Source organism: Cebus imitator, unplaced genomic scaffold (assembly GCF_001604975.1).
Source record: "Cebus imitator isolate Cc_AM_T3 unplaced genomic scaffold, Cebus_imitator-1.0 Scaffold537, whole genome shotgun sequence".
Taxonomy (NCBI): domain Eukaryota; kingdom Metazoa; phylum Chordata; class Mammalia; order Primates; family Cebidae; genus Cebus; species Cebus imitator.
In genome coordinates, this window is record NW_016107852.1 from 456,992 (window position 1) to 480,483 (window position 23,492).

Genomic DNA, 23,492 nt, shown 5'->3' on the forward strand with positions numbered 1-23,492 from the left:
AAGCAGAAGAAAGGATATCAGAGATTGAAGATCAACTCAAGGAAATAAAAAGAAAAGGCAAGATTAGAGAAAAAAGGGAAAAGAAATGAATAAAGCCTCTGAGAAATAGGGGATTATGTGAAAAGACCTAATCTACATTTGACATGAATGTGATGGAGAGAATGAATCCAAGCTGGAAAACAGTCTTCAGGATATTATCCAGGAGAACTTCCCCAACCTAGGAAGGCAGGCCAACATTCAAGTCCAGGAAATACAGAGACCACCACAAAGATATTCCTCAAGAAGAGACACCCCAAGACACATAATCATCAGATTCACCAGAGTTGAAATGAAGGAAGAAATGCTAAGGGGAGCCAGAGAGAAAGGCTGGGTTACCCACAAAGGGAAGTCCATCAGACTCACAGCAGATCTCTCTGCAGAAACCCTACAAGCCAGAAGAGAATGGGGGCCAATATTCAACATCCTTAAAGAAAAGAACTTTCAACCCAGAATCTCCTATCCAGCCAAACTAAGCTTCATAAGCTAAGGAGAAATAAAATCCTTTACAAACAAGCAATTGCTCAGAGATTTTGTCACCACCAGGGCTGCCTTAAGAGCTCCTGAAAGAGGTACTAAACATAGAAAGGAACAACCAGTACCAGCCATTCCAAAAATGTACCAAATGGTAAAGAGCATCGACACAATGAAGAAACTGCGTCAACTAACGGGCAAAACAACCAGCTAGCATCACAATGGCAGGATCAAATTCACACATAAAAATATTAACCTTAAATGTAAATGGGCTAAATGCCCCAATCAAAAGGTACAAACTGGCAAACTGGATAAAAAGTCAAAACCTATATGTGTGCTGTATCCAGGAAACTCATCTCATGTGCAAGGACACATAGGCTCAAAATAAAGGGACGGAGGAAGATTTACCAAGCAAATGGAGAGCAAAAAAAAGCAGGAGTGGCAATCTTAGTCTCTGATAAAATAGACTTTAAACCAACAAAGATCAAAAGAGACAAAGAAGGGCATTACATAACGGTAAAAGGATCAACACAACAAGAAGAGCTAACGATCCTAAATATATATGCACCCAGTGCAGGAGCACCCAGACACATAAAGCAAGTTAACGACGTACAAAGAGAATTAGACTCCCACACAATAATAGTGGGAGACTTTAGCACTCCACTGTCAATATTAGACAGATCAACGAGACAGAAAATTAACAAGGATATCCAGGACTTGAACTCAGATCTGGACCAAGCAAACCTAATAGCCATCTGCAGAACTCTCCACCCCAAATCCACAGAATATACATTTTTTGCAGCACCACATCGCACCTCCTCTCAAATTGACCACATAATTGGAAGTAAATCACTCCTCAGCAAATGCAAAAGAACAGAAATCGTAACAAACAGTCTCTCAGACCACAGTGCAATCAAGTTAGAACTCAGGATTAAGAAACTACCTCAGAACTGCACAACTTCATGAAAACTGAACAACTGGCTCTTGAATGTTGACTGGATAAACAATGAAATGAAGGCAGAAATAAGGATGTTCTTCAAAAACAATGAGAACAAAGATACAATGTACCAGAATCTCTGGGACATATTTAAGCAGTGTCTAGAGGGAAATTTATAGCAATAAATGCCCACATGAGAAGCAAGGAAAGATCTAAAATTGACACCCTATCATCAAATTTAAAAGAGCTAGAGGAGCAAGATCAAAAACCTCAAAAGCTAGCAGAAGACAAGAAATAACTAAGATCAGAGCAGAACTGATGGCGATAGAGACACAAAAAACCCTTCAAATAATAAATACAGGAGCTGATTTTTTAAAAAAGATCAACAAAATAGACCACTGGCCAGATTAATAAAAAAGAAAAGAGAAGAATCAAATAGATGCAACAAAAAATGATAAAGGGGATATCACCACTGATTCCACAGAAATACAAATTACTATCAGAGATTACTACAAACAACTGTATGCACATAAACCAATAAACCTGGAAGAAATGGATAAATTCCTGGACACTGCACCCTCCCAAGCCTAAACCGGGAAGAAGCTGAAACCCTGAATAGACCAGTAACAAGGGCTGAAGTTGAGGCAGGAATTAATAGCCTACCAACCAAAAAAAGCCCAGGTCTAGATGGGTTCACAGCCAAATTCTACCAGACATACAAAGAGGAGCTGGTACCACTCCTTCTGAAACTATTCCAAACAATCCAAAAAGAGGGAATCCTTCCCAAATCATTTTATGAGACCAACATCATCCTGATACCAAAACCTGGCAGAGACTTAACAGAAAAAGAAAACTTCAGGCCAATATCCATGATGAACATAGACGCAAAAATCTTCAATAAAATACTAGCAAACTGATTGCAACAGCACATCAAAAAGCTTATCCATCACGATCAAGTAGGATTCATCCCGGGGATGCAAGGCTGGTTCAACATAGGCAAGTCTAAAAACATAATACATCACATAAACACAACCAAAGACAAAAACCACATGATTATCTCAATGGATGCAGAGAAGGCCTTTGACAAAATTCAACAGCCCTTTATGCTAAAAACTCTCAATAAACTAGGTATCGATGCAACATATCTCAAAATAATAAAAGCTATTTATGACAAACCCACAGCCAATATCATACTGAATGGGCAAAAACTGGAAGCATTCCCTTTGAAATCTGGCACTAGACAAGGATACCCTCTCTCACCACTCCTATTCAATATAATATTGGACATTTTAGCCAGAGCAATCAGGCAAGAAAAAGAAATAAATGGTATTCAATTAGGAAAGGAAGGAGTCAAACTGTCTCTATTTGCAGATAACATGATTGTATATTTAGAAGACCCCATTGTCTCAGCCCAAAATCTCCTGAAACTGATAAGCAACTTTAGCAAAGTCTCAGGATACAAAATCAATGTGCAGAAATCACAAGCATTCCTATACACCAATAACAGACAAAAACAGAGCCAAATCAAGAATGAACTGCCATTCACAATTGCTACAAAGAGAATAAAATAACCTAGGAATACAACTAACAAAGGATGTAAAGGACCTCTTCAAGGACAACTATGAACCACTGCTCAAGGAAAATAAGAGAGGACAAAACAGATGGAAAAACATTTGATGCTCTTGGTTAGGAAGAATCAATATCATGAAAATGGCCATACTGCCCAAGGTAATTTATAGATTCAATGCTATCCCCATCAAGCTACCTATGACCCTCTTCCCAGAACTGGAAAAAATCCCCTTAAACTTCCTATGGAACCAAAAGAGAGCCCACATAGGCAAGACAATCCTAAGCAAAAAGAACAAAGCTGGAGGCATCACACTACCGGACTTCAAACTATACTACAAGGCTACAGTAATCAAAACAGTATGGTACTGGTACCAAAACAGAGATACAGACCAATGGAACAGAACAGAAGTCTTGGAGGCAATGCCATACATCTACAACCATCTGATCTTTGACAAACATGACAAAAACAAGCAATGGGGAAAGGATTCCCTGTTTAATAAATGGTGTTGGGAAAATTGGCTACCCATGTGCAGAAAGCAGAAACTGGACCCCTTCCTGACACCTTACACTAAAATTAACTCCAGATGGATTAAAGACTTAAACATAAGACCTAACACCATAAAAACCCTAGAAGAAAATCTAGGCAAAACTATTCAGGACATAGGCATAGGCAAGAACTTCATGACTAAAACACCAAAAGCATTGGCAACAAAAGCCAAAATAGATAAATCGGATCTAATTAAACTCCAGAGCTTCTGCACAGCAAAAGAAACAAGCTTTAGAGTGAACTGGCAACCAAAAGAATGGGAAAAAAATTATGCAATCCTCCCATCTGACAAAGGGCTAATATCCAAAATCTACAAAGAACTAAAACAGATTTACAAGAAAAAAACAAACAAACCCATTCAAAAGTGGGCAAAGGACATGAACAGACACTTTTCAAAAGAAGACGTATATGAGGCCAACAAACATATGAAAAAAATGCTCATCATCACTGGTCATTAGAGAAATGCAAATCAAAACCACATTGAGATACCATATCATGGCAGTTAGAATGGCGATCATTAAAAAATCTGGAGACAACAGATGCTAGAGAGGATGTGGAGAATAAGGAACGCTTTTACACTGTTGGTGGGAGTGTAAATTAGTTCAATCATTGTGGAAGACAGTATGGCGATTCCTCAAGGATCTAGAACTAGAAATACCATTTGACCCAGCAATCCCATTACTGGGTATATAGCCAAAGGATTATAAATCATTCTATTATAGAGACACATGCACACATATGTTCATTGTGTTTACAATAGCAAAGACCTGGAACCAATCCAAATTCCCATGGATGATAGACTAGACAAGGAAAATGTGGCACATATACACCATGGAATACTATGCAGCCATAAAAAATGATGAGTTCATGTCCATTGTAGGGACACAGATGAATCTGGAAACCATCATTCTCAGCAAACTGACACAAGAACAGAAAATCAAACACTGCATGTTCTCACTCATAGGCGGGTGTTGAACAATGAGAACACATGGACACAGGGAGGGGAGCATCACACACTGGGGTCTGTTGGTGGGGAACAGGGGAGGGACAGTGAGGGGTAGGGAGGTTGGAGAGGGATAACATGGGGAGAAATGCCAGATATAGGTGATGGGGGGATGGAGGCAGCAAACCACATTGCCATGTATGTACCTATGAAACAATCCTGCATGTTCTGCACATGTACTCCAGAACCTAAAGTGCAATAAAATATATATAAAAATAATAATATGGCAGGGTTTAGCCAAAAAATTGACAGCTCTGATTTTTACACTGTCTTGTCTTATGTATATCAGAAGTTCAGACAATGAAATTTTCATATTTTAAGGGATACGTAAACATTTACTTGGTATATTATTATTCATCATCTAGGATATGTAAACAGAAATATCAAAGTAAAACTAAAGTGTTATTTTAATTTATAATAGTTATTAGTAAGCCAAACCTCTAGTTTCTAGCCTAGATGCATATCTTAGTTTATTGGTAACTTTAAATATTAGTAGCAAATCATTACTTTGCAAAAGTGGGTCACAAGCTACATGGTAACTCAACAGAATATTGGGGAATGGATATTGACCAAGTATCATTTTTTTTAAACCATCATTAGAAAACCCTGTTGTATTTCAGGAAGAAAACTGCATTTTGCTGAATATATTAACAGATGCTTTCAACGATATCATTTACTTAAAACTTTGTGTTTCCAAATCAGATATGTAAATGTGATACTAATGAAAATTCTATTATACATTTATAAACTTGTAGTTCATTAAAACGAACTAAAATCTCAAAGATTTCTCCACTGTTATAAAATCCGAACTTCAGCATTACAAAGCCCTATGTGTTCTTATGACCTATTGGCTCTTGTGAACCCTTCTAGCCTCATCTCCCACCATTTTTGGCCTTCCTTTGTTATTTTCTAAATTTGCTAATTTTTTTTTGTTGTTGTTTCTTTTGAGACAGGGTCTCACTCTGTCACCCAGGCTGGATTGGAGTGGTGTGATCTTGGTTCACTGCAGCCTCTGCCTCTTGGGCTCAAGCAATCCTCCCACCTCAGCCTCCAAAGTAGCTGAGACCACAGGTGTATGCCACCATGCTCAGCTAATTTTTTCATTATTTTTTTTGAGATGGAGTCTCACTCTGTCACCTAGGCTTGAGTGCAGTAGCAAGATCTTGGCTCGCTGCAACCTCTGCCTCTTAGGTTCAAGCAATTCTCCTGCCTCAGCCTCCTGAGTAGCTGGGATTACAGGCATGTGCCACCACACTGGGCTAATTTTTTATGTTTTTGGTAGAGACAGGGTTTCACTATATTGCTCAGGATTGTCTTGAACTCCTAAGCTCAAGAGATCCTCCCAGAGTGCTGGGATTACAGGTGTGAATCACTGTGCCTCGCCTAAATTTGGTGATTTTTATTTAATTAATCATCAGCTTTCGTTACATTCCAAAATATCCAACTACTTGAAGCACCCTTCTTTACCACACACATACTCTATGCTTATTGGTGTCTCTAGGTTTTTTCCTAGGCTTTCCCTTTTGTCTCAAATGCCCTTTTTCTCCTGACTCCTGCCGATACATTCTTCAATACCCATGTCAGGTTTTAACCTCCTGGAGGAGGTATAATCTGACTCTACTCTCTTGGGTTAGAAATGGCTTCTCTGGGCTCCCCCAGCAAAGTCCATGTGTCTGTCAGAAGATCAGTAATGCAGTACTAAAATAATCCACCTCCCTCGCTAGTCCAAAGTTCCAGGACAGCAGACACAGTGTCTTACTCATGTTTGTATGACAGTGTCTGAAATAGAGAAGGCGTCTTCTCACTAGGTGTTTATGAGCCTAACATCTTGTACTTACAAAGTGATGCAACCCCCAGGCCACTTGCAGCCCTAGAAGAAAGGAATTAAAGAGGAAGGAACCAAAGGAAATTCTAACTGGATGTGGAGGGCCTCATTAACTAAATAGCCTTTTCTCATCTTTTTCTCCCTGAAGAGCCAGATAAACCCACAGGGCAAATGGGTATCTCCCCCCCCCCACCCCACCCCCACCCCATGATGTGGGCAACATTTTCCACAGTGAAGACAGAAAACAAATGTGAGTTGCTTCTCCTCCTAAGAGTCTGACTTAGGAAAACAGAGTAGCGTAGCATTCTTGGTAATAAGGCACTTTCTCACTGAACGTCTTAACATGGAAAATACCAGATGCCACCAACATTTGCATACTTAAATGACCTTGCCTTAAACACTTCTCTATTAAAATATGATATGCTCTTACACCCTGAAGCTTAAAAAGCACATTAATATACATGAGTTAATTTGACCCCACAGCTATTATGTGAGAAATCGTCACCCCTTCCATTTTATAAAGAAAAAAGTGTCAAGAAAGGTCAAGCTAGTTGCTTAACTTCATTCAAACCCCAATTTTTCAAATTCCGAATTCTAATCCCATGTTCTCCCATCCAAGTACTAACCAGGCCTGACCCTGCTCAGCTTCTGAGATCAAATGTGTTCAGGACAGCAAGGCCATAGATTCTAATCCCCACAGTGGCTTTCTTGATATTTTACTTCCAGTTAAATGGTAAAATCCAACTTGGGAGTTTTGTACTTTATAACTTCATGAAACAAATGTTCATTGAGCATGTGCTCAGTGCCAGACCCTGGTTATATGGCTGTGACATTTCCTTTCCCTAGGTCCCTTTCACCCTGAGTGGCGTGTTGTCTTCTGAAGCCCATAAAGGCACTCCAAATGACTTGAGACTCCTCAGTCCTCAAATCACAGACACTGCTGTTCTCATATTTTTGGTTTTAAATGGGTTCTTGGCTGGGTGTGGTGGCTTAGGCCTGTAAATCCTAGCACTTTCGGAGGCTAAGGCAGGCGGATCACGAGGTCAGGAGATCACGACCATCCTGGCTAACACTGCACAACCCCATCTCTACTAAAAATACAAAAAATTAGTTGGGCGTAGTGGCACTTATAGTACCAACTACTAGGGAGGCTGAGGCAGAAGAATCCCTTGGAACTGGGAGTTGGAGGTTGCAGTGAGCCGAGATCGCGCCACTGTACTTCAGCCTGGTAAGAGCGAGACTCCGTCTCTAAATAAATAAATAAAATGAGTTTTAACTGTCTTTAATCTCAAACTCTAGCTTTGGTTAGTTAACACTGGTTAGTTATACCCAGTTTAGCTCAGTTCCCAGAGCAGCAAGATTTAAAGGCAGCTGACTTGGCAGCAATTTTTAGGAGGCTTTGGGGTCAGAAAAACAGAAGGTTAAAATTCTGACTTCAGCATCTATTAACTGTGTGATCCCAGCCCTTAAGTTCTCTAATTCTGATTACTTTAGCATAAAATGTGGCAGTACAAGTGTCAGAGGAGTTCTGTGCAAATGAAGATGATAATACAGCATTGTGTTGAAAAGAAAACCAAACACATAGCCCACACTTGGAATGAAATACATGGTACCTAATGTTATTTCCCATGAGGATGAATTAATTCTCTATTCATATTCTCAGTCTAAAAATATGTTTTGCCACATAATGCTTAGCATGAGAGGGTGATAATTGAAAGTGATGGGAAAACAGTTAATTGGGTACACATGGACATAAATATGGGCACAATAGACACTGAGGAATAAAAGATGAGGGAGGAAGGGAAGGGGACAAGGGTTAAAAAGTACCTATTGAGTACTATTCTCACTACCTGGGTGACACAATCAGACACCAAGCCTGAGGATCATGCACTATACCTTTCACAAATCTGCCTGTGTACCTCCTGATTCTAAAATAAAAGTTAGGAAAAAAAAAAAACACTTCAAAATTAAGATAGGGAGGAAAAGCAATGAGTATTTGCCACACTCCAACTGTAAAGCAGGTATGCCCACAGGCAGAATACAAAATAACAAAAAATTGTGTAAAAGGTTCAGTTAAAGATGCCATGGCAACCTGGTACATGTAAGAGTGTATATATAGCTCTCTCTTTGGAATAAATATAGGCAAACCAAAAACAAAGTGGTCTTATTTGTGATCAAAGACACGTTAAATGAAGTGTTCAGCAGTGCTGTGGTAGGGGTATACAATGACAGGTATGTAAATAGGAAAACCTTGGGCTAGCAGGGAGCTTGCTACAATGGTTGCATCAGCATGTCAGCCATGAGTCAGAGGTGCTGCAAAGATCCCTCCTGTTCCATTACCCTCTGCTCCTAGGGTCTATATCCTGTGGTTTCATTCCAACAGACAAGACAGCTTGGGACACACTGTAGAACAAATGAAATAAAATCACCTTAGAAAGTTTCTCCTGGAATCAGGACCACTGAAAACCACTTACATTCCAGGCTCAGCAAGAAGCAAGTAAGCTTTCCTTTGTGGCACGCATGCCTGAGCTGCACAGAGAGCTGGAAGCACAGCAGAAGGCAGCCCCGCTGGTGCTACAGAAAAAGTGGAATGGCGAGAACTTTCTCCGCTGCAGACACAGCCCAGTTTAGATCTCCATGGCATGTGGGAAGACAGCAGAAGCATCACGGTCATTTTTCAAGTGTCTAACATTTGAAATCTCTGTAGGAGTATCAAATGCTAACAACTAGATTCCTGCACTGCACTTTCAAACTATTCACCGACGTCCCGCAAAGAGTGCTGGGGAAGATACAAAGGTTAATATTACCTTTTCTAAGAAGTGTCATTTGACAATTGGCCTCCTTCCTAAAAAAGTTTCTAGATTTTTAAACTTCTCTTTGGACAATGAAACATGAAAATTACACACACCGCTGGCACTGGCCAACCAGCAGCTGAAAACGGTGTCAGGGTCCTGGTGCTGGATTAGAAGTCTAGGGACTTGGGTTCAAGTCCTGGCTATGAGACGTCTAAGAAATAATCCCCTTAAGCTTCACTTTCGTTATTTGTAAAAATGAAAAGGACAGTAGCTTACCTGCCCTGCCTACTCACAGAAGAGCTGAGAGGATATTGGTTAAAGTGTCATGTAAATCCAAAGTCTAATGGTTTGGGTGCAGTGTGGTCACGTGACAGGTCCTTCCCCTGACTGCCTCAAGAGGCCCAGTCACCACGCTGATTACATGGACCTTGTCGATTTTTCTGGGGAAAGCAGAACAAGGGCATCTCATTCTTTACCTTCTTTTCATTGACATCCACCTGTTCCTCTTCCTCATTTACTTCTGCTGGCATCTCTTTGATTTTGTTCAGCAGCTCAGCCTTGGGAGCAGACACACTGTAATAGGCAGGGCAGTTGACCAACATACCCACTGCTTCCTTATCTTCATTCCTAGACCATAAAGAACACAAAGTACAGTCGCATGGAGCACGCCAGAGGCTTCACTTCACCACAGATGTCAGTCCATTCAGAAATGCCTAACAATTCTATTTAATTTCTTTCCCAGAAATTAGGATGAACTAGTAACTGTTAACTAATGAGTGATTACTATGTACAGGGCTGTTGAAGCCAGGCAAACTTGGGATGGAAAACCACCAAAGGCAGTATTAGGGATGACAGTGGGGGCCAAGACTGTGGCCTAGCCAGCTGACTATCAAGAAGACATTTAACCTCTCTGCTTTTGTGATTCATATAAGAATGATACTGACTCCTTATTTTAGAGAAAGGCAGTGTGGAACCATGACTCAGTCAATGTGAAAGTATTTTCAAGGTGCTGCACAAACCTCAGGTTTTAGGTCAATTACTTCCTATATGCCCTTGGTTACGTGTAATCTTTCCAGTGCCTACTATGTATTATTGCTTGAATACACAAAATTTTTCCTTCTCAAATACACCTGCTATCCCACATAAGCCTGGGAAATCTGCAGCTTGCTGGTCCACAGTGAAATAATACAAGCTATAAAATCTACTCCTTGATAATATAATAGGGGTGTTTCAAGGCTGAAGAAAAAACTCAGAATTGAGAAACCTGATGTCTACTGTTCTGTTTTTACCACATTTGAGTTGCCTTTCAGCCGACAGTTCATATCCTGCCCACTGAATAAATGACTATGGAAGTAAGATTCAGAACGTTATTCAATCTTGTGATACAATTTAACATCTAGCCCATCATTTTACTATGGAATAACGAACACACACACAAAAAACCATCTTTACTAGTTTCCTGCTTGATAACTGTCCCAAAAAGCAACGATGATCACATTTAATCCAGTTAATCGAAAGAGATTTTCTGATATATTTTTGTTTTTTGTTTTCAGGTATGTCTGTTGCATTACAAATGCGCTTCTCCAGCGTCTGACCAACCCTCACAATGGCCACTGGAATTCTCATGCCCAACAGGACAATGCTTATTTCCACCAGGAGATGGCGCATGACTTTTTTTTTTTTTTTTTTTCTAATCCCCAGGAAGGTCTCAGTGCTGCCAGAAATTTTATGACCATTCCGCTTCTAAACTGACAGGTATTTTCAGTGGTCATGCTAGGAAATACTTTTCTAAGGATTTTACTTGGGTCCTTCTACAGCCAGTGGTCAGAGAACAGAATGAGCATACTGCAACCACCCATGGTGAACTGACTGGCACACCCACAAAAATCTAATCTCTGGGGTCCTCCTAGTATCTAGTGGATTGCCTTGCACGCTGCAGGTGCTCAGTAAGTGTTTGCTAAAGACCTGACCCTGGATAAGTCACTTGACCTCAATTAGTCTGTTTCCCAAATCTGAAAAAAAGTGGAGGGAGATGGACAAGGTGACGGAAGAGCCTCTGACAATAAGACAAATAGCTTGTAAGTATCACATAGCTCTTTCCTTTCTCTCTCCACCCGCAAAATGAAATGTGGTGGTCCTGTTAGTAATTTAGTTAGGATCAGTGGGAAATTTTTAAAATGCAAGCCCCAATCTGGATAAAATGTTCTGTTTTTATTTAGTCTGGAGGCCACTAACTGCTGAGTCCCAGATTGTCAATCCACAAAGATTTCATCGAAAATTAAAGAGAAAATGAAAACCACTCAAACTGTCTCATCATAGTCCTTTAAGGAAATAAAACATGCAAGAAAATATTGCAGTAACCCAGCAAAAATGAAAAGCATCACAAACACAGACTACTCACTGGGACATGAGTTACATGCCTGGCCTCAAGGAGCTTCAGAAGCAGAGGCTCATGGACTGGGCAAAACCAGAGAGTGGGCCCCTATTCAGACCTTCCCTGTTTTTCAGGATTTGCACAAACACCCACCTTAATGCCTCAAAGGTAAGGGTCAGTGTAGTAAATGAATCTATTTCTTGAGGCTTTCCTCCTTACTAAGCCCCTCAGTCTTGGCAAGGTGTTGGCCACGCTCACCACTCCTACTTGTTCCTTTCACAGCACTGAGCTCTGGGGGCCTCTCTGCCAGAGCAACTCTTGATACAGAATGGGCAAGTGCATCTTTGCTGAGCTGGAGGCACTGTGTAATTGCTGGAAACAGGCACAGTCATGGGGTTGTGATCAAATCCAGGTACTATCACTCACATGTTCAATGACCTTGGTCTTAATTCCTCTCTACTTCAGTTTCCTCATTTGTAAATGGAGATAAAATTGGTAGCTACCTCAGAAAGTTCTTGTGAAAATTAAATAATATTGATATAAAAAATTTAATATGCTGCTTGACACACAGAACATACACAATGGGTATTAATGGAAATTATTATCATTGTTACTATTACTTTGTTGTTGCCTATCTGACCCTCATCCTTACTCCCCAAAACCGTTCCCCAAGACTGAGATGCAATGTCACTCTTGGGTCAGGAGCTGTGGAAGTAGGAAAACATCAGGCAACTAGTCCTAGACTTATCATCATGGAAGGAGTTTGATTGTAAGTCTCTCTGAGGATATCACCGGGGACTTACCTTTTGCCTTCATATCCTGAGCAGCTGACAGTTCTCTGTATGGCCTTCCTCTTTACACTGTTTTCCTCCAGCAAGTTCACATCTCGGGGAAACAAACCTTCCATCAGGTCCATCGTTGTCTTCAGCCTGGAGTCTGGATCCAGAATGTCTGCCAGAGATTTGTCTTGGTGGACAATTTCCTTGGCCAGAGCCTCTGTTCTAATGTCTTCTGAGCTCTTCTGAGGATCAGAACTGACTTTCTTTTCTAAACCCTGAGTTCCATTGACTGGATCATGGGTGAGGCTTTGAGTCCGGGTGGGTGCTGGCTGCCCACCAAGAGACCCAGCAAGTTGGGGCTGCACACTCATGATGGAAGACGGTTTGGATTCAGCCTCTAAATCCTTGATAGAAGTTTGGAGTCTGGAAGCCAGTGTCTGACTACCTACCACATGGGCTGCACCAGTCACATGTCTTTCCCTTGCAATTGTCACCTTAGCAAGTTTGTTGGAGCTGCCAGGGATATTAAAAAAAAGAAAGAGAGAGAAAGAGAGATAAGAGACGGGCGATGAGAAGAGGGTGGAAGAAGACTGAGGGCGAAGCTTTCTATGTTAGGGCTGTAGCTTTCCACATCTTCCACATCTTACTGACAGAGCTAACATTAAAGAATATGGCTCCTGATTGAAAGTGGGTCTCCTGATACTGAACCCCCACATTAAAAATGTTTACCTGCCTAGGCAGGGGTCATGCTAGACGCAAAAACACACACAGATATATACATAGGAGTGGGATGAGATAGTCACATTTGTGAGTTCAGCCCCTTCTCTGGAAAGCCACAGCACTCTAAAATAAAGGGGCTTCTCTTGAGCCCAGCAGCTGGTCAGGAGGCTGTCATTGCCTCAGGAAGATGGATTCAACAGGAATTCAGTTCTGGTGAATGTTGCTGTTAGATTCCAGAGATTTAGGAAAGGTCTAGGTGAACAGGGGGTGGTAGTAGCAAGTCACTCTTGTGGTGTTTAAAGAAGGCCACTCCAAAGGTGCTTTCAGGCAGTGTGTTTCTTTGGTGTTTTGAGAGATCACTTGTTCTAGGGACTATGTGCTGGGGAATACTTCTTTCTCATTCTCCTAGCTTTCAAGAAGAGGTTTCCCTAAACAATACTGACTTTGAGCCCTACTCTTTATTCCTCCCTATGGACATTCACATCCCAGTCTCTTTCAAGAGTGAGGCTGCCTCAAGGCTTTATCTATTAATATCTATGTGTGTTTGTGTGTCTAGCATGACCTTTGATGAGGCAGGTAAACCTGTTTAACTTGGGGTTCAGTATTAGGAGACCTACTTACAATCTGAAGCCATACTTTTTAATGCTAGCTGTGTCTCTAATAAAAGTGATGTTTTTGTCTTCTATATGCCCTCCTCTTTTGTCTGATTTCCTGATTCAGAATTCAGCCAGGGAGGAGGGATTTACTTGAACTCCTTGAGACTATCCTGTCCCTAGAAGTGAAATGTACCCCTTGGGTTCCAACTTTCATTTCTGCCACCCTGGCTCCTCCATAGCCAATGACACTGGTCAAACTACCTCCCAAGGCAAATAGATGAACAGTGTCCTGAGCTGAGCTGAATAGAAACATCTCTATGCCAGGGCTCTTCTGTGGCCAGTAGGACCAGGGCCACCTGGGACATGACACTCTTCTATAAGGGAAACCAACCCAGACTGCTCACTCACCTGGGGTGTGGCCCCTCGGGGTCCTCACTGTCCAGCTGTGCCTCACACACAGCGTGGGGAGGAGGTGGAGGGAAGTCATCCATGCTATATACCAGGGTTTCCTGACTCAGTGGAGGAGGTGGGGGTGGGGGAAGAGTTTCAAATGTGGGGCTGGATGTGGCCTTGGGGTGCAGATCCCTCATAAACACTTCGTCGTCACAATCCTCACGAGGTGATGGGGAGTCCCACAGGATGGACTCAGATATTCGGAGGGAGATCCTCCCTGGAGTGCTTGGGTCCCCAACAGGCGTGTCTGGGTCGGAAGTGCTGCACGAACTTGGAAGACTCTGCTGTTTTTGATAGTGCTTGAGGTCTGCAAACTCAGGAGCTGAGGATTCCTCGGGAAGGCTGTCCTCTCTGGCTGCGTGGGCCCACTTCACTCGAGAAGGGGCCGGCCGCTGAGGCAATGAGACCCTCTTCCTCATTCCCTCTTCTACCCCATGCTCTGGGCCATCGCGCTCACGGCCTCTTGGACTGGAAGGCTGGGTCTGGGTGTGACCATTGCTTCTGTGGGTCATGGCAGGGGTGTAGGACGGGAGAGGCTGTCGCCCTGTCTGACCATCCTGTGAGCAGTAGCCGGAGGGAACGGCTGAAGGCAGAGTGGTGGCAAGTGGGGTCAGGGGTGTAGCCCTGGTGTCTGTGAGCTGCCCTTGCGTTCCTACCAGTGGTGGCCTGGGGCAGGGTGTCCTGCTGGCTTGCCTCTGATGGTCCGGGGTTGCAGGACATTCACTAGGAGCGGAGGAATCACCGATGGCTTTGCAGCCTGAACCACCCCAACGAGGGGTGGGATGGTGGGAGAGCAACGGCGTCTCTTTTTGGCCTCTTTCTGAACAGAGTGACCTGGAACAGCACACAGACAAGAAGGTTACAGCTCTGAAGAAAGGGGCAAACACACAGCCCAAGGCACCTTACATAGATGAGAAAAGCATTTAAGAGGAAGGAGGACCTCCTTCCTTCTCCCCGGAAGCTGCATACTGTCTTCCCTGGCTGCTCATAGGAAGACCTAAATTAAACAAGTACTAGACAGGCATAAATTCCTTCAGGAAAATGTCACATGGAATGCCTGGGTTCACAAGGCATTTTCTTTTATTAACCTTCTCACCACCCCCACATCCTGTACACACCATGCAACATAAGGCAGCTTTTGAGGATATGAAAACAAACAAGTGGTACATTTCTTCAGCCCCATTTCAGACTACTTCAGGAAATAACTCCCAGCTCTGCGAAGAAATAACGCTGCCTTCTTCTCTTCCAGTGTGATCCCCACGGGGGAGGTGTGTTTTAAAGCATTTGCATGGGCTGCTGAATTTGAAGGTTTTATTTACAACTTTTGCTTACTCTCCTGGTGTTTTCATTTCATGTGATGAAAAATAAAAAGGAGGGGACAGTCTCACATAAGGAGCTAATAAGCAGTTACCTCTGGAGAAAGAGGCTGGCGATAATAAGCAAATATGGTACATGGTGATTTAAACAACTGTACTCTAGGCTCCGAGGAAAAACCCAACAATTCGCAAAACTTTATTATACTGTGTTCTAAGGGAGAAAAACCCTCAAAACAAAACAAAAAAGAGTCTGTGGCACTGTCTGCTGTGCAAGAGTTAATGTGAGGATAAAAAGATCTCCAGCAAACCCACCATGATTTATAAATTCCCTGTCTGCAGTTCCCTGACTGGCTATGTGAGTGAATCTGGAGCACAGATGGCACGTTTCATCTCACAGATCTGACTCCTCTGAGGGAGCGGTGACTCAGTCCCACATCAGAGCAATAATACAGGGCTTGCCACAAGATCATCCAAGTGCCAGGGAAGCAGAATGCAGCATGTGGGGGGGAAAGATGGCAAAGTACCAAATTAGCTCTTCTCATGCCTTTATTTTTTCTTTATTATACACAGATGCAGATGATAGAATAAAGGGCCCACCTCTCTCTCAGATGCAACCCCTCCCTTCCCATGACCGGTCCTTTTCATTCAGACATGGTTTCTTTAGCAGAAACCTCTTCATAGCAAAGTGTGGCCACTCTGCAGTTCCTAGTGGTTTCCCCAGTGGGCATATCAGAAACCCTGAGGAAGGGGACTCACTGGGAATACTATTCACTTGCGTCTCATCCATCCTGGTATCCCCAGTACCTGGCATCAAGTACCCCCTCAGCAAGTGTCTGTTGAATAGTGATGTCTCCTCTGCCTGATTGCTCTCCAGACTGTAGCATACAAATTGTTTTTAAACTCAGCATCCGCTAAGAGGACGTGGAGTTTGCTGAAATCTGATGTTTTAGCGACTAATTCAGATGCCTTTGTTACATCTTGAGGCTTTTTAAAGGGGGAGACATTACTAAAACATACAATCATATACATTTATCCTTTAAAGATCCAGCCCAATAAACTTTTATATGTTTTCGGTTTGTGCGACCTTAGTTTATACAAGCTAAAGTGACTTTTTTTTTTTTTTTTTTTTTTAAGGCAGAGTCTGACTCTATTACCCAGGCTGGAATGCAATGGTATGGTCTTCTCTCAGCTCACTGCAACTTCCGCCTCCCGGGTTCAAGCAATTCTCCTGCCTCAGCCTCCCAAGCACAGCTGGGATTATAGGAGCCCGCTACCAAGCCCAGTCGATTTTTGTATTTTTAGTAGAGATGGGGTTTCACCATGTTGGCCAGGCTGGTCTTGAACTCCTAACCTTGTGATCCACCCACCTTGGCCTCCCAAAGTGCTGGGATTATAGCAGGGTGTAAGAGGCTCACCCAGAGTCTGCTGATATGTATTCAGGAATCCTACTATTCAAGTATGGATTTTGAGAGCAATTAGTCTTATCCTTTTCTGTTCTGTTTTAAAAAAAACCATACTTTTAAAAAATTGTCATTAAAAAAACCCATAAAATTTCATCTTAACCATTTTTAAGTTCATTAGTGTTAATTAATGTTCACACTATTGTGAAACAGATCTCCAGAACTTTCACAAGTTGCAAACCTACAACTATGTACCCACTAAATAATAACTCCCCATTTCCCCTCCTACTAACCCCTGGAAATCACTTTATTTTACTTTGTGTTTCTATGAATTTGACTACTTTAAGTACTTCATACAAGTGAAATTATATAGTATGTCTTTTTGTGACTGGCTTATTTCACTTCACATAATATGTGGTAGCATGTGGCAGAATTTCCTTTTTAAGGCTGAGTAATATTCCATTGTATGTCTACACCACATTTTGTTTATCCATTCATCTGTCATGAATAGACATTTGGGTTGTTTCCACCTCTTGGCTACTGTGAACAGTAAATACTGCTGCTATGAACATGGATGTACAATTATTTCTTGGAGACCCTGCTTTCAATTCTTTTGGACATAGAAGTGGCATTGCCAGATCATATGATAGTTCTATTTTTAATGTTCTGAGACCTCCATGCTGTTTTTCATATGGCAGCACCATTTTACATTCCCACTACAGTGTGCAAGATTTCCAATTTCCCCATATCCTCACCAACATTTGGTGTTGTTTTTAATAGTAGACATCCTAATGTGTGTGAGGTGACATCTCATTGTGGTTTTGAGTTCTCTAATGATTACTGGTGTTGAGCATCTTTTCACATGCTTGTTGGTCATGTGTCTACCATCTTTGGATAAATGTCTATTCAAGTCCTTTGCCCTTTTTTATATAGACAAGTACATTTTTATTTTTGAAATTAACAAGTGAATGTCTCAATTCAGTTGGATTGGTGTCCTCTAGTGTTTGTTTCTTTCACAGTGAAGATAAAAAGAATGAAAAATAGTTTGAAAACAGAAAAAAAGATATAATAATAACTATTGTCTTTTTGTGACCCATGAAGACATCAAACTCTTATAAAACTTGAACAGTGCAAAATCTCTACTTTTCTATAAATTAGAACATTTAATATTTTTTAAAAAGCATTAATGTAAAGTCCGAATTTCATGTATTTAGGGAGAATTATGTCAGAGTGGAGGAAAACTGACTGATCCTAATAAGCCTCCATGTAGAAGAGAGGGCACATTCCTCCAAATTCTACCTTCCAAATTGTGCTGACACATTTCACTATTGTCCACAGTTGATGTGACTCTTATCTTCTTACTATGATTAACAGAATGACTATGGTAAAAGACCATGCAAACCTTTAGGAAAAAAAAAAGAGTGTTATACTTTTTTGTGTCTTCTTGGTTGTAATGGTTAGAAAAACAAACTGCAAGCAGAATTTTTAGTATTCAAAATTCATAGCACAATCTGTGATCATGCCCCACCCACATTTTCTTGGTGGCTGCTTCTGTAGTGACACTTTCCATGCCTATGCTTTTCCCCAGGACAGCTAAGAATTACATGTCCTGAAATTAACAATATCCTTTTTAGCAAGCACTATGCATGTAGCTGCACCTATGCTAATGTCAGCTGCCAAAGAAAAGACAAGCATTTTAGTTACTCAGTGGTATGTGATGCTTATCTTATTTATTCTTTTGGCATTTTTACAGCTCATAAAGCTTTTTTTTTCTTTTAACACAGAACTAATTTTGTTGAGGAAGGTTTTTTTCCCTGCTAAAATCGCTACCTGTGTTTCTCAGATTGTCAGTATTGCCACCGAGCCAGCCAGCCTCCTCCCCCTTCACTTGTCACCTTCAATTATTTTTTTACTTTCCAACTTTTATTTTAGGTTCAAGGAGTACATGTGCAGGTTTGTTACATTAGTAAATTGCATGTTGCCAGGGTTTAGTGTACAGATAATTTTGTCACCCAAATAGGCATAGTACCTGATAGGTAGTTTTTCAGTCCTCACCGTCCTCCTACCCTCCGCCCTCAAAGAGGCGCCAGTGTCTATTGTTCCCTTCTTTGTGTCCATGTGTACTCAGTGCTTAGCTCCCACTTGTAAATGAGAACATGCAGCATTTGGTTTTTTGATCCTGTGTTCATTTGCTTAGGATACTGGCCTTCGGCTCCAACCACGTTGCTGCAAAGGACAGATCTTGTTCTTTTTTACCTTTGCCCATTTTTAAATAGGGTTATTTGATTTTCTGTTGTTTAGTCCCACCTTTGATTTCAGACCAATTTTCTTTAGCAGTGCTCTGGTTTATTGATAATTTTCTCTTGTTTCTAGCTTTTAATTAATACACCCAAACTAACCAAAGTCCTCAGCCTCACCTTGAATACTTTCTTCCTTGTCAACACAGCTATAGGAGCAAGAGCATATAAACATGGAAGGCTGACGTTGGCTGGAAAGCAGGTCATTAATACTTACTTTCTAAATATGTTGGCTGCTTCTACTTGACAGTATTAGGTTGAGTAATTAAGAAGATGAATGTAAAAATAATGATTGAATAAAATATAAGAAAAATTAAGGAAATGGCTTAAATACATGGAAAGGAGTAGGTAGGGTGTAGGTTTATCATTAGTAATAATAGATTATAGTAGATAACTCTGTAATGCTGCATTAAAACTACATACAGGGTACATGGTTCAGAGAAAACCCTTTTTGGAAATTTCTACTTATTAAGTCCCATGTGAACAGTTCAAAAGTTTTAAATTTTAAATTAAGTTTTCATTGTATTTTCTATCTAGGATATATGATTTTGATGGCATTGAAAGAAAAAAAAAGACTTTCCTCTGCTTTCTGTCCCCACATGTATAAAATTATGATTTTGAGCTTTATTTTTCGCCTCCAAGGCTTCCAGTTTGTCTTCCTCTGTGAAGCTGTTCATGAAATGCCCATTCTTCTCTAGCACTGTAGTCACCAGATGTGATGCTTTGCACAGAGAGCTGGAAGAGATCAGCCCACACAGGAGGCCCTGTTTGTGAGCACCATGGGACATGCCTGAGAAAAGTGCCTCCATTAATTATTCTGTTGTCAAACTGGCTAGAAGTCAACCTTGTCCTCAACAGCACATGTTCAAAACCTATTTTGAACAAGTGTCATTCTTAAAGAAAATCATTTATAAATGGAAAGTAAAAAGTTCTCCATGGCCTAGACAAATCAAAAAAGCAGGTGACGCTGTAAGACATCACATTTCAATTTCTTGTAGAAAGGAACAAGAGTAGTTTTACACCAGCAGCATTCATACGTAGAGGGCATCATAAGTACACATACATACCTAGATCCAGAGCCAGCCAAATAACATGGATCCTTGACAAGACCAAAGCCATTTTCTTCCCCCAAAAGCACATCCTTGAAACACAAGAAAGGCACAGCATTACTACCAATAAACAGGTGTTTAAATTTACTAAGGGGGTGGAGGTAAAAAGGAGAAGGAACACATTTCCTGGCAACCTACTACTGTCAGGCCACATGGTGGTACTCTTACATAAGCCCACAGCATTGATGTAGGAGATAAGCCAAGGATTAAAAAAAAAAAAAAAGTGGCAGAGTCAGAATTTGAGCTTAGTCTGTCTCAGCAGGTTCTTCCTCTAGCAAGGATGTTTCTTAAGTAAGAGAAGTCTAACAATTATCTCCAGAGTTAAAAACAACTGCTAAACTTGAAATATGATAAGGAAGACAATGAATTCAATGGGCCAAACTTTTCAAATAGCAATAGGGAAATATAAGAGATGACAGGAAAAGGATAAGCCATTACATTGTGCAAAAATTTCAAATGTTCTTAGTTACAATTAGTGAAGATATGAATTTGGATTGTAATTGGGTTGTAATACATTCTGGGAAAAATTTGACTCTCATGCGAGATCAATAACCCTGGGGACTTTTCAGGAGTAGTTTTTGTTTCTGTTTTAATGAGGGTATATACTAGTATCCTGAAAGGGTTGTCAGTTTTTGATAGTATACAATTTGGTCCCTGTAATCAGGTCCATGATGAAGATGATGATGTTGCCATTTATGATAATACATTCAACTCTGAATTATTTATGATGAAAGCAGACAGGCAAAAAACAGAAAATCCATATATAATCTCCATATATAATCTCCAACTTAATTTCAGTAATTTATTTTGGGATTTAACCCTGCTCAAAGGGTTAACTGCTATTCACTCCGCTCCTCATTGCTTTTGTCCAGTGGTTGAGAAACTAGTAAGCAATGAAAAGGGTCAAAGGTGGTAGCAGGCAGAAGAAACAAACCCCTGAACATTATTCATAATTGCAGCTACCCCTACTGGGTATTTACTGCATGCCAGACACTCTGCTAAGTATTCTGCACCAACAAACTATATGCCTGGAATATTAGGCACTTTACTTTTTTGGGGGGGGGTAACTTAATCTTTACAACAATTGGAAGTGGGGTCTGTAATTGCAGCTCTGCGAGGAGACATATCATGCCCACAGTTAAATAAGTGGAGAAACTAGGATTCAAGCCATGATATCTTCAAAGCCCAAGGTCTTGCCATGGAATCTTTATAGGTTGAATGGCAGCTGGGCTGGATGCAATCAGACTTAAACAGCTTGAGAAAAATGAATTCCATGTGTTCTGATTCACTCAAATATCACTGTAGGGAATGAGAATTCCTGTTCTCCATGAAACTTTATGTTCCTTTAAAAGTCTTTTCCCACCACTTTTCCCTCTGTTGACATGAATGTGCCACCTTGTCAACAATTAATTGGAAAAGCCTAGGTCCCATGTGAGCTCCTAACCCAGTAAAGTATAAATGTATATTCATATCCTATTACAGCCTTTGCATTTCAGTTTGACAATCTAACTTCTGTATTCATATGATTTGGCTCCTAGAATATCAAGCTTAAAATGATATTTATGTGGATGTGGATAAAATAAAGGAATTAGACCCAGCAATAAACTATTGAGTGAATTCTCTGAATCTGCTGTCAATCAAAATACCACTTGGACAAAGGAAAATATCTTCCCAACCTCATACAAGCCCAAAGAAGATAAAGTCCTGTTGCATTTTCTTGCTTTAATTTGAGCATATATTCACTGTCAAAGAAGACTATTTACTATAAACTGGTAGGAAGTACAAAGTACTTATTATGGCAATTATAGGAAAAAACAGTGGCTATGGGAGAAACACTAGGCATAGAATTATACCAACTTGTTAAGTGTCTAATTTGTTTTTGTTAATTATCTCAAAATTGACTTTAAAATACACCAGTTCTTAGCATACTTAATAATGTAAATCTGAAGTCTACTGAATCTCAATTCTCTTGTTTTGGGTTCCAAATTAGTTATCTCAATATGTCTGTTGCTGATGAAACACGAAGACAACAATATTCACCTACTTTAGAATATTAGTTTCAAGTAACTACTAAAAATAATTAGAAATCCTTATGAAAAATCTTATGTGAAAGTACAGTTATGTGTCACTTAACAACAGGGATATGTTCTGAGAAATGCATCATTGTGCAAACATCATAGAGTGTGCTTACAGAAACAGATGACACAGACTATTACATCCCTAGGCTATATGGTATAGGCCTATTGCTCGTAGGTTACAAAACCGTACAGCATGTTACTGTACTGAATACTGTGTAGACAGTTGCAACACAATAATACGTATTTTTGCATCTAAACATGGAGAAGGTACAATAAAAGTATGGTATTATAATCTTATGGGACCACTGTCTCATATGTGGTCCATCCTTGACCATTACAAGGCATATGACTGAAATAGTTATCAATAAATGTTAAAATGAAATAAATTCATTGGCTGAATATTTTCAGATATAGGACATTTAATTCTTGCCTCTCTTTCCCCATTCTCAGCCTCTTATTATTCAAGGACAGGTCATGGTATAGTCTTAAAGTCAGCCAAGACTTAAAGGCTCTGCAGTCAGACAGTATGGGGTCAAAACCTCACTCCCTTCTACCTTGGGCAAATTTTGTACCCTCTCTGTGACTTGGTTCATTCTTCTGTAACTTAGAGATAACAATAGTATTTCCCTCACTGCACAGATGTGAAGACTAATTTTATTTTATTTTTTGAGACAGAGTCTTGCTCTGTTGCCCAGGCTGGAGGGCAGTGGTGCGATCTCAGTTCACTGCAACCTCTACCTCCTGAGTTCAAGCAATTCTCATGCCTCAGCCTCCCAAGTAGCTGGGACTACCAGTGCACACCACTATGCCTGGCTGATTTTTGTATTTTTAGTAGAGACAGCGTTTTGCCATGTTGGCCACACGGGTCTCGAACTCCTGGCCTCAAGCAATCTACCCACCTTGGCCTCCCAAAGTGCTGGGATTACAGGTGTGAGCCACTGCACCCAGCCAAGACTAATTTTATACTTAAAAAAACACAGTACAATGACTAGCACACAGCAAAAATTTGATTACTGTTAGCTATTTGTATCTTTACATTTTGTGGAAAGTTGATTCTATTTTGTATAATCTTGAATGCATGCTTGTGAAAGGATGCTAAAAAAGACAAGTTGCATCCCACAGAATCAAGCCCATATCCAACACTGTGGTTCCATGCATTGAACAATTTCCTCAGCAATTAAATA

The 23,492-nt window shown here is 40.7% G+C and overlaps 1 protein-coding gene across 6 annotated transcripts in view; it reads right to left on the reverse strand.

The window, feature by feature from the left end:
- Positions 1-23,492, reverse strand: part of SHROOM3 (shroom family member 3) — a 379,035-nt gene that overhangs the window by 18,812 nt on the left and 336,731 nt on the right. For all 6 annotated transcript variants that reach the window (XM_017514760.2, XM_017514761.2, XM_037733554.1 and 3 more), the window contains 4 exons: positions 20,189-20,262; positions 14,064-14,942; positions 12,364-12,852; positions 9,663-9,813 (listed from right to left, as the gene is read on the reverse strand). In XM_017514760.2, the coding sequence (XP_017370249.1) occupies positions 9,663-9,813; positions 12,364-12,852; positions 14,064-14,942; positions 20,189-20,262 (1,593 nt within the window). The remainder of the gene's footprint in view (positions 1-9,662; positions 9,814-12,363; positions 12,853-14,063; positions 14,943-20,188; positions 20,263-23,492) is intronic.